At 49.8% G+C, this 14,921-nt stretch overlaps 1 protein-coding gene and 1 pseudogene across 1 annotated transcript; one reads left to right on the top strand and one right to left on the bottom strand.

Annotated features, from left to right (window-relative positions):
* Positions 1-478: 478 nt before the first annotated feature.
* On the top strand, positions 479-2,526 carry LOC123043827 (uncharacterized). Its single transcript, XM_044466420.1, has 2 exons — positions 479-1,830; positions 2,286-2,526. Exon 1 carries the CDS (start codon positions 566-568, stop codon positions 1,385-1,387), a length of 822 nt encoding a protein of 273 aa, XP_044322355.1. The 5' UTR covers positions 479-565; the 3' UTR covers positions 1,388-1,830; positions 2,286-2,526.
* Positions 2,527-2,597: 71 nt separating this feature from the next.
* LOC123043826 (membrane metalloprotease ARASP, chloroplastic-like) lies at positions 2,598-4,165 on the bottom strand (annotated as a pseudogene).
* Positions 4,166-14,921: the final 10,756 nt, after the last annotated feature.

The raw sequence follows: 14,921 nt of genomic DNA, 5'->3' as shown, positions 1-14,921 counted from the left end.
CTAGCAGCTGCCCCCTTGTCTATCTTAGGGGTGGGGGTGGTGCATGTTTGCTGGAGAATTTCAAGGGGTCCACCCGTTTAGAGGGATGGCCGGGAGCGGCGACTTCACGGCGGTGGGGAGAGGTTGAGGGGAGAGGGCGAGGCGGCGAGGCTGGCGCGGCAGTGCTGCCGACCACAGGGGATGGAAGCAGGCGGCCCGGCCAATGGCAGCAGGCGGTTGGAGGAAGAAGAGCACAGGCGGCGACAATCTATTTTTTGGGAAGACGTAATCTGAAACGTTCATTTTTTATTTAACAGTTTAGATTAATTATCTGACAAAAAAGAAATTTCAGTGGACTGGCTCCCAGTCGTTCCCTTTTTACAATCTAAGACGGTAGTTAGGATGATTTTATGCAATTCACTCCTCTTCTCTAGTCTAGTGTCAACTGTTAAGATGATTTTAGATCAAACGGCACGTTTGGTCCCCCCGTTCATTCGTTCTCTAGTCTAGTGTCGTCTTCGTCGGCGAGTGAAATATTCCTCCGCTGCCAGAGCGAGAGAAACCCTATCCCCCACTCCAGATCCCAATGGCGTCGACACCTCGCCGTCTTGAAGCCCCGCCGACGACACTGCTCACGCTACCCGAGGAGCTTCTCGAGGAAGTCCTCGTCCGCCTCCCCGCGGCCGCTGACCTCGCCCGCGCCTCCGTTGCCTGGGTCTCCTTCCGCCGCCTCGTCACCGACCACCGCTTCCTCCGCCGCTTCCGCGCCCGCCAGCCGCCGCCTCTCCTAGGCATCGTTTCCCATCGATCCCACCGGTACCTGCCGCTGCTGCAGCTGGCCCAGCCGCCGCACCCATCCGCCGCCGGGGCGAGCACTTTCGCGGGCTCTCACGCCGCTGACTTCGCGTGCTCCTTCCTCCCCTCCGCCGAGCGCTGGCATGTGCGTGACTTGCGGGACAGCCACGTCCTCCTCTCTGGCGTCCCAGAGGGGAGCAAATTCAGTTGCCGCGTCTTGGTCAGGGACCTGGCCGTCTGTGATCCCCTGTACCGGCGCTACACCCTACTGCCTGCCATCCCCGACGACCTCGCCGCTTTAGCGCGGCAGTCGGACATGGGGCATTTCGAGCCCTTCCTAGCTCCTCCGGCCACCGAGGATGAGGATGGCATTTCATTCAGGGTTATTTGCTGGCGCGCTGCACAACCAGGCTGGTCCTCCTCATCTTCTCTTCAGGTTCAGGTGATGGACAGTGGCGCGCTGTTACACTTGACAATTGGGTCAGTTTGCTCACAGGATTGGACAACCCGGCTCCAGGCGTCATGCCAGAATCGTACTTGTGGCCGCGAATGCGCCACTACGCACACGGATACTTCTGTTGGGCATTTTATCCGGCGAACAAAAACAAGTTGATCCTGCTCGACACACGCAGCATGAATTTCTCTGCTGTCAATCTCCCACCTGGCACCAGAAATACACAGGTTGCCATTCTGGGGGCAGGGGAAGGAAGGCTTGGGATGTTTATCAATGAGTATTTGACACCTGAACTCAGGTATGCTGTGTTGCAAAATGATGGAGGTGGTGCAAACCAGTGGCTGCCACAAGGAAGGTTCAGTTTACCCGTAAACTATCGCTATATGCTCGTGGGTGTAGCTGGGGGATACTTACTCCTACAAGGGATCCGGAACCTGGGTATTCCGGAGACCCTTCGGCAGAAGTGATAGACTCGGAAGTTTTAACTCTGAATCTAAGGACTTTACAGCTTGAGTGGTTCTTGACGTCTCAGTTCAGCAACATAGGTTCTCATTTGTTTGCCGGTTTCCCACCATCGTTGTCTCCACCGTCTCTTCCACATGGTAACCTTGCTCTCGGTATTTGCAGACTTGTACTTTGCACTCTATAGGACTGTGGCATATTTATATATTATGCAGGTATTACCGTATTAGTAGTGTGCTATGTCAGTAATAATTGTTTTAGCAAGCTGTTATCCATGCAATTGAAAAGCTGTGGAACTTGGGACATCAAGAAGTATATGTTTCTCATCTTGGGGATATACTCATCATTGTTTTGAGACTATCATAATTATAAGCAAAGCAGGACCATAATGTTCTATTATGCCGGATTTGAGTTTGTATTAGCTACTTTCTTTGAAGTTATTTTGCCTTGTACCTTGCATGCTTGTACTGGTTATTATCCGTCCCAATTGATTGCATTGCTTAGTATCTTTGCAATAAGATTATATTGCTTGAAGCACCCAGTATTTTTCTTAACGTTGATTCAGATATGACGGATGCCTCCATTTCTGATTCAGATATGACAAACATCTCCAGTTCTGATATTGATGCCGCTGGGAGATGAAACCTTGACGTTATAGAGCAGCAACTTGGAGCTTATGTACTGGAATGGTCAGGCTCCGGTATTAGCAGTATCAGGCATCCGTGGAGATGTAGGCTTTTTTTCAGGCTTGTTTGCGGTGCCGAGTGTTGTGCAGCTCGGCGCTAACATGTTATAAAAGAATGCAAATCGAACCAGAATTAGGCAATTTCAGCCGTCCAAAACCTTGGTTCCTACTATCAGATATGCAATGTGACTAGAAGCAGAGTATGGCTTGAGGCAGAGTGTATACATGGCTGCAAATCGGTTCTACTATCTCCGTTGCTTTTTGTAAGAATTTGTGCAAGAGATACATACATACATGCATGGCTTCGTCTTACAAACAGGAACAGATTTACTGCAAAATGTTCTCTCGGACGAAAAAGAATCTACATATTCTGTTTGATGAAGTCTAGATTGAGCGTGTCGCGCACGATGAGGAACATGCTGACCATGAGCACCAGCAATATCCCCGACGACATTATCCTCCGCTCGATCTCACGGGGGATCTTCTGCCCGCCGCGGGCCGCCTCGAGAAGAATCAGCGCCAGCGTCCCGCCATCCAACGCCGGCAACGGCAACAGGTTGATCGCCGCGAGGTTGAGGTTGATGATCGCCGCGAACTGGAACAGCCCGTCAGCGCTCGACCTCGCCACCTCTGCGCCGACGGCGATTATGGCGACCGGGCCTGACACCTTCTCCGCCGTCTGCGAGAAATTGAGGAACGTCTGCCGGAGCCCGTCGAGCACGGCCCCGCCCAGCGCCCTGAACTCGCGCACGGCGAGGACGGTGGCCTCGGAGACGTTCCTTGGGTGCACGCGCGTGGCCCGATAGTTGGGAGAAAGCTGCACGCCGATGCGCCCCGTCCCGTCGACGCTCGTGTCCGGCACGACAGTGAGGTCGAGGAACTGCTGCTTGTCCCCGGCCGCAGGCCCGGCTCTTGACACCTTGAGGAGGACCTTCTTGTTGGGGCTGGATTTGATGAGGTCGACCAGGGCCGGCACGGACGGGTCCGGCGCGGCGCCGGGGACGGCGAGGATGACATCGCCGGCGAGCAGCCCCGAGCGCGCGGCGGCGGAGCCGGTCACGACGTCGGGGACGAGGACGCCGGAGAGCAGCGCCTGGACGGGGACGCCGACGGTGACCGCCTGGGCGTAGATGATGAGGAAGGCAAAGATGAAGTTGGCGATGACGCCCGCGGAGACGACGAGGAGGCGGTCCGGGACGGGGCGGTTGCGGAGGAGGTCGGGGTCGTCGGGCGCGAAGCCGGACTCGGGGTCGTCGTCGGGGAAGCCGACGTAACCGCCGAGCGGGATGGCCCGGAGCGCGTACTCGACGGCGCCGAGGCGGAAGCTGGCGAGGGCGGGGCCGAAGCCGATGGAGAACTGGGAGACGTGGATGCCCCGGGAGGTGGCGGCGACGAAGTGGCCGGACTCGTGGACGAGCACGATGGACGCGAGGACGGACGCGGCGGACGCGACGGACTGGACGCTGGCGAGGAGGTCGGACGGGGAGGCCGCGACGGCGACGGCGACGGAGAAGGGCTTGTTGGCGAGGTGGGAATGGGGGTGGCGGTGGCGGCGCAGCGGGCCGGCGGCGAGGGAGGGCGAGTGGAAAAAGGGGCGGAATGGTGGCTTGGAGATAATCATGGTGAGAGGGGAGGAAGTGGATAATTTGGCATCCTTGGGAGCTTGGAGGTGTGGCCGGTTTGTTGGCCATGGCTGTGTGGTGTGGGTTGACGCAGGCGGGGCGACTGACCGCGGCCACAGCATTATGAGGAGTTTTGCTCAGCGAGCCTGTGTTACATGGTGATTGAGTGAGCTGTGTTGAGGCATGTCTAACCCAAGCCTCAAGAGGACTTAACTTCTTAAAATATTCGTTTTTGAGAGTTAAATCAGATCTAGTCGAATTCTCAAAAGTGTTAGGAGACGCGTGAGATGGCTCTTAATTTTAAGCAGTGGAAACAACTTCTCAGTGGAAGAATACCCTTCATCATGCGGCCGCCTCCCTCGCTCGACTGGCTTCACGCTGACACTATTCTTCTTTTACCCTCACGGCCTCCGCCTTCCCCCTTCCGGCACCATTAAGACTCAATCGCTACTAGTCCTCATCGTTTTAATCGGACGTGGATCCTCTGACTTTGTAATCCCTGTCATACCCTGCCATTGAGTCACTGACTAGGCACCCCGTTTCTTATCGCCGCTGCAGGTCCATGACCAAGACAATTGCTATTTTTAGTTAGAACCGCGGCGGCAACTTTGTAATATGACTCTGCAGTACTTCTGACATTATGCATGCTATTTTCCTGTTCGATTTTCCTTTGTATGTCCACCCTACGTTAACTGGGTAGGCTTGTCGGCGCGTAAACTCAGGGCGACATCTTCAGGACGGATCCCCATTGGCCTGCCGGGTGTGCTTGCTGCTGGGCGAACCACCTTACCGCCCTTAACGCGGCCGCTCGAACTGTCGAGCTTGACTCGAGTCAGAGTCGAGAGCGTTGCTAATTGCGGAAGGCTACCCTGCCGCTCTCGACGCGGCCGCTTGAGCTGTTGAGCGGACTCGAAACAGAGCAAGGGCGTTGCCAATTGCTGGCCGGCCCCTCTGCGTACATGCTTTCCATACATAGGCAGAATCTCCGAGGACGATAACCTTATATTAAGGAGGAAAGTTTAAAGTTTGGCATGACTTAGCTTTTTCGTCGCCGCCGTGACATCCTTCGTGCTCGCAGGCAGCGCCGCTCTCTTGGGCGCCTTCTCCTCCGGTGACCACAGCCGCGGGAAACCACTAGGCCGGCTGTTAAACCAGATTCTCACAATTGCGCGCCCCCTACCTGGCGCGCCAAGGATGTCGGTGGGAAACGACACCTATGGGATCACGAGGATCCCTTCTGCGGCTGCGGGGGCGCAGGGTTGTGAGAAGAGCGGGATTAGCAATCAGCACAAGGATCATTTACCCAGGTTCGGGCCGCGGGGAATGCGTAAAACCCTAGTCCTGCTTTGGTGGGTGTATTGAATGTTCTTGAGCTCTTGAACTAGCTATGGTGGTTGCGTGGTTCAAAAGAGCCGAATCCTCCCTCCAGTACGCCATGGGCCTCCTTTTATAGTAGAAAGGGGCTGCCACAGTGGCACACATGAGGTGGAAAGGCCTACAGTGCTATGAGCTTATCGCTCGTATTACAGGACAAGACGCATTTAATGTGTAGCTTAGGTGTCCTCTTGCTTTATCGGGGACGGGAGCGAGGCCCGTCCCGTCCGTCGCCGCTCCTCCTTGCTTTGACACGCGCCCTGGCCAGCGATGCATGTGGCACCATGTAGGCAGGCAAGCAGCTGAGGTGGCGCGGTGGTGGAGCCTTCACGAAGATCTGCATGCCGCCACGCAGGCATGTGTTGAGTTGGCCTGGAAGCTGCATGTTCCCACGCAGGTGCCTGCCCAGCTGGTTGGGCTGGCAGCTACATGTGAACGGCAGTGGAGACTTGGTTGGTGCGGGCCTGGCAGCGGCCCCGCTGACGCCCTTGGCAAGGGCCTTGTCGGGTGGCCCGGCAAGGGTCTTGCCGTGGCGCGCTGTCATCCCCGGCAAGGATCTTGCCGGGGATCTTGTGGGTTTCCTCGACAATAATTTTGTCGAGGATTGTCGGTGTCAAAACCGGCGGATCTCGGGTAGGGGGTCCCGAACTGTGCGTCTAGGCGGATGGTAACAGGAGACAAGGGACACGATGTTTTACCCAGGTTCGGGCCCTCTTGGTGGAGGTAAAACCCTACGTCCTGCTTGATTAATATTGATGATGTGTGTTACAAGAGTGGATCTACCACGAGATCAAGGAGGCTAAACCCTAGAAGCTAGCCTATTGTATGATTGTTGTTCGTCCTATTGACTAAAGCCATCCGGTTTATATAGACACCGGAGAGGGCTAGGGTTACACAGAGTCGGTTACAAAGGTAGGAGATCTACATATCCGTATCGCCAAGCTTGCCTTCCACGCCAAGGAAAGTCCCACCCGGACACGGGACGAAGTCTTCAATCTTGTATCTTCATAGTCTTGGAGTCCGGCCGATGATGATAGTTCGGCTATCCGGACACCCCCTAGTCCGGGACTCCCTCAAGGATCGTTGCCTTCCAATCCTCATCCAATCTTGAATATTCTTTGCCTTCACAAAGATCTGCATGCCACCATGGAGGTGCTTCCCGAGCCCTGGCTCAATGTGGTTGATGGTGTTGGAGACCGTGGGTTCAAGGGTGGCTCACTCCGCTGGTGTGGGCGAGCCGCCCCGGTAAGGGGCTTGTCGGGGCTGCTGAGGCTGCCCCAGCAAGGGTCTTGCCGGGGAAACCTGCTTCGTCCATCTGCTCTCTTTGGCGTTGCGCTGATCGTCTTGCGGCTTCGCCTCCTCCCTTTTACCCTGCTAAGTGTGGCTTCGGCCCGTGGCTCTGACTGCCCGCGCACAAGTATGGGGTACAAAGGAGTGCCCCTACTTTAGTACACCGACAAAGGCACAAGATGATGATGGCCATATCATATCACTTATATTGATTGCATGTGATGTTTATCTTTTATGCATCTTATTTTACTTAGTTCGACGGTAGCATTATAAGATGATCTCTCACTAAATTTCAAGGTACAAGTGTTCTCCCTGAGTACGCACCGTTGCGACAGTTCTTCGTGATGAGACACCACGTGATGATCGGGTGTGATAGGCTCTACGTTCACATACAACGGGTGCAAGCCAGTTTTGCACACCAGAATACTTGGGTTAAACTTGACGAGCCTAACATATGCAGATATGGCCTCGAAACACTGGAGACCGAAAGGTCGAGCGTGAATCATATAGTAGATATGATCAACATAGTGATGTTCACCATTGAAAACTACTCCATCTCACGTGATGATCGGACATGGTTTAGTTGATTTGGATCACGTGATCATTTAGATGACTAGAGGGACGTTTATCTAAGTGGGAGTTCTTAAGTAATATGATTAATTGAACTTTAATTTATCATGAACTTAGTCCTGATAGTATTTTGCAAATTATGCTGTCGATCAATAGCTCGCATTGTTGCTTCCCTATGTTTTTATATGTGTTTCTAGAGAAAACTAAGTTGATAGTAGCAATGATGCGGACTGGGTCCGTGATTTGAGGTTTATCCTCATTGCTGCACAGAAGAATTATGTCCTTGATGCACCGCTAGGTGACAAACCTATTGTAGGAGCAGATGCAGACGTTATGAACGTTTGGCTAAGCTCAATATGATGACTACTTTATAGTTTAGCGCACCATGCTTTACGGCTTAGAATCGGGACTTCAAAGACGTTATGAATGTCATGGGCCATATGAGATGTTACAAGATTTGAAGTTAATATTTCAAGCAAATACCCAAGTTGAGAGATATAAAGTCTCTAACAACTTCTATAGTTGAAAGATGGAGGAGAATAGCTCAAGCAGTGAGCATGTGCTCAGATTGTCTGGATACTACAATCACTTGAATCAAGTGGGAGTTAATCTTCCAGATAAGATAGTGATTGACAGAGTTCTCTAGTCACCATCACCAAGTTACTGGAACTTCGTGATGAACTATAGTATGCAAGGGATGACTAAAATGATTCCCGAGCTCTTCGTGATACTGAAATCAGCGAAGGTAGAAATTAAGAAAGAGCATCAAAGTGTTGATGATTGACAAGACCACTAGTTTCAAGAAAAGGGCAAAGGGAAAGAAAGGGAACTTCAAGTAGAATGACAAGCAAGTTGTCACTCCCGTGAAGAAGCCCAAAGCTGGACCAAAGCCTGAAACTGAGTGCTTCTACTGCAAAGGAAATGGTCACTGGAAGCAGAAATGCCCTGAATATTTGGTGGATAAGAAGGCTGGCAAAGTGAACAAGGGTATATTTGATATACAGGTTATTGATGTGTACCTTACTAGTGTTTATAGTAGCCCCTGGGTATCTGATACTTGTTCGGTTGCTAAAATTAGTAACTCGAAATAGGAGTTAAGAATAAACATAGACTAGTTGAGGGTGAAGTGATGATGTGTGTTGGAAGTGGTTCCAAGATTGATATGATCATCATCGCACACTCCCTATACTTTCGAGATTAGTGTTGAACCTAAATAAATGTTATTTGGTGTTTGCCTTGAGCATAAATATGATTAGATCATGTTTATTGTGATATGATTATTCATCTAAGACAGAATAAATTGTTATTCTGTTTACATGAATAAAACCATCTATGGTCATACACCCAATGTTGATGGTTTATTGAATCTTGATCGCAGTGATACACATATTCATAATATTGATGCCAAAAAGATGCAAAGTTGATAATGATAGTGCAACATATTTGTGGCACTGCTGTTTGGGTCATATCAATGTAAAGCACAAGAAGAAACTCCATAAAGATGGACTTTTGGAATCACTTGATTATGAATCATTTGATGCTTGTGAACCGTGCCTTATGGGCAAGAAGACTAAAACTCCGTTCTCCGGAACAATGGAACGAGCAAGTGACTTATTGGAAATAATACATACCGATGTATGCGGTCCAAATGAGTGTTGATGCTCTTGGCAGGTATCGTTATTTTCTGACCTTCACAGATGATTTAAGCAGATATGGGTATATCTACTTAATGAAACATGAGTCTGAAACATTTGAAAAGTTCAAAGAATTTCAAAGTGAAGTGGAGAATCGTCGTAACAAGAAAATAAAAATTTCTACGATCTGATCGTGGAGGAGAATATTTGAGTTATGAGTTTGGCCTTCATATAAAACAATGTGGAATAGTTTCACAGCTCACGCCACCTGGAACACCACAACGTTATGGTGTGTCCGAACGTCGTAACCACACTTTATTGGATATGGTGCAATCTATGATGTCTCTTACCAATTTACCACTATCGTTTTGGAGTTATGCACTAGATACAGTTGCATTCACTTTAAATAGGGCACCATCAAGATCCGTTGAGACGATGCCTTATGAACTGTGGTTTGGCAAAGAAACCAAAGTAGCCGTTTCTTAAAGTTTGGGGCTGCGATGCTTATGTGAAAATGCTTCAACCTGATAAGCTCGAACCCAAATCAGAGAAGTGCGTCTTCATAGGATACCCAAAGGAAACTGTTGGGTACACCTTCTATCACAGATCCAAAGGCAAAAAATCTTTGTTGCTAAGAATGGATCCTTTCTAGAGAAGAAGTTTCTCTCGAAAGAAGTGAGTGGGAGAAAAGTAGAACTTGATGAGGTAATTTTACCTTCTCCCAAATTGGAAAGTAGTTTATCACAGAAATCAGTTCCTGTGATCCCTACACCAATTAGTGAGGAAGCTAATGATGATGATCATGAAGCTTCAGATCAAGTTACTACCAAAGTTTGTAGATCTTCCAGATTAAGATCTGCACCAGAGTGGTACAGTAATCCTATTCTGGAAGTCATTTTACTAGACCATGATGAACCTACGAACTATAAGGAAGTGATGATGAACCCAGATTTCATGAAATGGCTTGAGGCCATGAAATCTGAGATGGGATCCATGTATGAGAACAAAGTGTGGACTTTGGTGGACTTGCCCGATGATCGGCAATCCATAGAAAATAAATGGACCTTCAAGAGGAAGACGGACACTGATATTAGTGTTACTATCTACAAAGCTTAAATTCAAGGTGTCGACTACAATGAGATTTTCTCAACTGTAGCAATGCTTAAATCCGTCCGAATCATGTTAGCAGTTGCCATATTTTATGAAATCTGGCAGATGGATGTCAAAACTACATTCCTGAATAGATTGATGGAAGAAGAGTTGTATATGATACAACCAGAAGGTTTTGTCGATCCAAAGGGCGCTAACAAAGTGTGCAAGCTCCAGCGATCCATTTATGGACTGGTGCAAGCCTCTCAGAATTGGAATAAACATTTTGATAGTGTGATCAAAGCATATGGTTTTATACAAACTTTTGGAGAAGCCTGTATTTACAAGAAAGTGAGTGGGAGCTCTGTAGCATTTCTAATATTATATGTGGATGACATATTGTTGATTGGAAATGATATAGAATTTCTGGATAGCATAAAGGGATACTGGAATAAGATTTTTTCAATGAAAGACCTCGGTGAAGCTGCTTACTTATTGGGCATCAAGATCTATAAGATAGATCAAGATGCTTGATAAGATTTTTCAATGAGTATATACCTTGGAAAGTTTTTGAAAGAGTTCAAAATGGATCAGTCAAAGAAGGAGTTCTTGTCTGTATTACAAGGTGTAAAGTTGAGTAAGACTCAAAGCCCGACCACGGCAGAAGATAGAAAGAATGAAAGTCATTCGCTATGCCTTAGTCATAGGTTCTATAAAGTATGCTATGATGTGTACCAGACCCATTGTGTACCTCACCAGGTGTTTGGCAAGAGGGTACAATACTGATCTAGGAATAGATTACTGGACAGCGGTCAAAATTATCCTTAGTGGAATAAGGAAATATTTCTCAGTTATGGAGGTGATAAAGAGTTCGTCGTAAAGAGTTACGTCGATACAAGCTTTGACACCGATCTGGATGACTCTAAGTCTCGATCTAGATACATATTGAAAGTGGGAGCTATTAGCTAGAGTAGCTCCGTGCAGAGCATTGTAGACATAGAAATTTGTAAAATACACATACAGATCTGAATGTGGCAGACCTGTTGACTAAACTTCTCTCACGAGCAAAACATGATCACACCTTAGTACTCTTTGGGTGTTAATCACATAGCGATGTGAACTAGATTATTGACTCTAGTAAACCTTTTGGGTGTTAGTCACATGACGATGTAAGCTATGGGTGTTAATCACATACATATGTGAATATTTGTGTTAAATCACATGGTGATGTGAACTAGATTATTGACTCTAGTGCAAGTGGGAGACTGAAGGAAATATGCCCTATAGGCAATAATAAAGCTATTATTTATTTCCTTATTTCATGATAAATGTTTATTATTCATACTAGAACTGTATTAACCGGAAACTTAGTACATGTGTGAATACATAGACAAACAGAGTGTCACTAGTATGCCTCTACTTGACTATCTCATTGAATCGAAGATGGTTAAGTTTCCTAACCATAGACATGAGTTGTCATTTGATTAACGGGATCACATCATTCACTACAAAAAAAAGACACATCCGTTACATTTCGGGCCGAACGAAATTTTTTTCTGTCATACATATGACACTTCTATGACGATAATTGTGACAAAAGCCGGTATCATCATAGATGTGGTGGGCTCCTACTTCTATGACAAAAAATCCTGACAGAAAATGGGCTTTTCGTCCTGGGCGGGCCGGAGACGTAGCTGCATGACATTCTTTGGGCCGTCCATGAAGGAAAAAACCGTGGTAGAAGAGAGGGGGAGGAAAATTTCGGGGAGTTGCCGGTTACGGTGGGAGGTCAGGGGCCGAGCGATGCACGTTTCTCTCATACATACACGTGCGTGTGCGAGGCGTTGGCTCTAACTGAACCTGAGCGAGGCGTTGGGCTCTAACTGAACCCGAGTGATTACACTTCAGGCTACGCGTTACTGAACCCCAGCGATCGATCGATGGCTGTTAACTGAACCCGATGGAGCGATTCCTTCGCTACTGCTGCTAACTGAAGCCGATCGATTGGATGAAAAGTGAGCGTTGCGGGGGAGTTTGGACGAACAGTGAGCGGTGGTGTTGCCTCTGGATGAACAGGACCCTGTGGTGTGGAAGGCTGGATGAACAGTAGACGGTGGAGGGGTGGCCGTGGAGGGGTGGTTGAACAGGACCCCATGGTGTGGAGGGCTGAATGAACAGTAGACGGTGGAGGGGTGCCCGTGGAGGGGTGGTTGAACAGTAGCCGGTGGAGTAGCGCGCGGTGGAGGCTGGATGAACAGGAGCCGTGGAGGCTGGAGGAGGTCGACGGTAGCCCATGAAGGCTGGAGGAGGTCGATGGTGGAGATGAACAGTATCCCGTGGAGTCCCATTTTACAGTATGCCACACCCCTCCCGATGAACTGGACCCCCGTTTCGACCATAGCGCTCCAACACAAGTCCGTCTCGTCCGTTTTGCGGTACGCCACACCCCTCCTGATCATCAGGACCCCCGTTTCGACCGTAGGAGGTCTGTTTCGTCCGTTTTGCGGTATGCCACACCCCTCCCGATCAAAAGGACCCCCGTTTCGACCGTAGGAGGTCCGTTTCCTCCATTTTGCGGTACACCACACCCCTCCCGATCAACGTGGACCCCCGTTTCGACCGTAGGAGGTCCGTTTCCTCCGTTTTGCGGTACGCCAGGCCCCTCCCGATCAACAGGACCCCGTTTCGAACGTGGCCGGTCAAAAACAAGGCCTCGTTTTCATCTCCTGTTCCGTCCAAACCCTCCCGATGAACATGACCACGCATTCCATTCCGACCCAGCCGGTTGGCTCCCCATGAACACGACAACAATGTTGTTTCTCTGTTCTGACCCAGCCATGTACGTATGCGCGATAGGCGTTAGAGACCCTGCCCGTATGTACGTACGTGGCCATATTTTCTTTCTTGCACCCTCGCCGTTGTACGTACGTGTACATGCTACGTGCGCGCCTCTACTACGACACATGAGCGCCTCTACATCCACCAGTATATATGTACATACACATTCGCGACCAGAATGACAACGCTACATACGCTTCGACCAGGTGGGTCCCGACTGTCAGACACTTCCTTGCGTGCGAATATATAGCTGGTGGGTCCCAGCAGTCAGGGGGCGAATCGTTTTTTCGGACGCACTTCCTTGCGTGCAAAGATGTAATTGGTGGGTCCCAGCAGACAGGGGGAAACGTTTTTTTCACTAAATACGGTGGCCCGTCCGGTGGGTCCCTGCTGTGAGGTGGAGGAATAATTATTTTGCGCATAATAAGGAGGCACTTCCTTGCTGCGGCCGTGGACCTAGCTGTCAGCCTCTCCATGTACAGTCCACGTCCGATGGAAGCCATTCCTTGACCATGTTGACCACGCCGCACCGAGAGCACCAGGGAGGTGGACGACGGCGAGGCCTAGGAAGGGGACAATGCGGAGCCGGGGAAGACGTGGGAGTGGATGCCCACGCGTAGAGGAGTACGAGGGTTCACTGGTTCGCTGCGGTGTGAGGCTGCCATCGCCGCAGAATAACAGGGGGTGTGGGTGAGTAGAGGGATGGCCTAGCCAGCGGTGGGAGTAGTAGGGGGCGGTGAGGCTTCCACCGCATCATAGCTGGCCACAGGAGGCAGGAGCACGAGGCACGACCGACGCTGGTTTGGGCGGTTGGAGCAAGAAGACCAGAGGTTGAAGAAGCACTACGGCCGTTGGATGGACATTGTACAATCACTGGAGCTAGAATCGTGCATATTGACTAAGTTGACAAATCCCTCCGTCCCCGTCAACTTAGTAGGCCCACAAGTCAGCCTGCCACTATATTGGGTCCCAACTAACAGGGGGAGTATTCATTTTTTTGCGCGTAATAAGGAGGCACTTCCTTGCGTGCGAAGATATAGCTGGTGGGTCCGAGCTGTCAGCGGCGGTAATGTTTTTTTCGCAAAATACTGAGGCCCTTTCGGTGGGTCCCTGATGTCAGTTGGACGAATCATTATTTTGCGCGTAATAAGGAGGCATTTCCTGGCGTGCGGCTGTAGACCCAGCTGTCGGCCTCTCCACGTACATTCCAGTTCAGATGCATGTCGGTCGTTGACCACGTTGACCAGGCCGCGCCGAGTGCACCAGGGCGGTGGACGACGGCGAGGCCTAGGAAGGGAATGACACGGAGGCAGGGAAGACTCAGCAGTTGTTTCCCACACGGAGGGGAGTATGACTGAACGAGGGTTTACTGGTTCGTCTGCCATCGCCGGAGAATAATAGCAGGTGTGGGTGAGTAGAGGGATGGCTAGGCCAGCGATGGGAGTATGGTGGGGCGGTGAGGCCTGCGCGGCAGCACAGCCGGCCGCGGGGAGGAGGGAGCAGGCAGTCCCGCCGGCGCTTGTTTGAGCGGCTGGAGCAGGAAGAGCAGAGATTGAAGAAGCACGACGGCCGTTGGATGGCCATCCATCAGTCACTTCTTGTGCGTCAACCTTCTTTTTAGGGAAGCCTCAAATCTGTGGAAAATAGCATACAACCCATCTGCCATTATTTCTAATAATTTACAACCCATTTGCTAATTCTTAAGGTTTTTTTGGAGCCCATATTCTTTTTGTTAGCATTACAGCCCATATTGTGGCCACAGTTAAAAAATTATACAAAATTTTGCATATTTCGGTGCGGTCTGAACTGTTTTTAATCCCGAAATTTCGACTCACATTCAAACTGATTTTAAAACTAAATGTATATCAATATAAAATCCAACAAATTCTCCATGCATAAAAATTAATGTAATTTAAAATCTCGAAATGAAAAAAATATATTTGAAACTAATTGCCGCTTTGATGTGTTTTAAAAATGTACAACCCATTTCTCATTACTGACGGGCCATTTTCTCGGCCAGCCGAATGAAAGCTCTCCTCGTCTTGAAAGATTTGCAGCCCAACAGGCCTGACAAAGCGACTTACTTGGCAAATCACAAAAAAATTGGGCTGTGGCCATGGACCCAGCTG

This window comes from Triticum aestivum, chromosome 2B, assembly GCF_018294505.1.
Source record: "Triticum aestivum cultivar Chinese Spring chromosome 2B, IWGSC CS RefSeq v2.1, whole genome shotgun sequence".
Taxonomy (NCBI): Eukaryota; Viridiplantae; Streptophyta; class Magnoliopsida; order Poales; family Poaceae; genus Triticum; species Triticum aestivum.
Note: the sequence above shows the minus strand (reverse complement) of the source record. Positions and strands in the feature narration are given on the sequence as shown.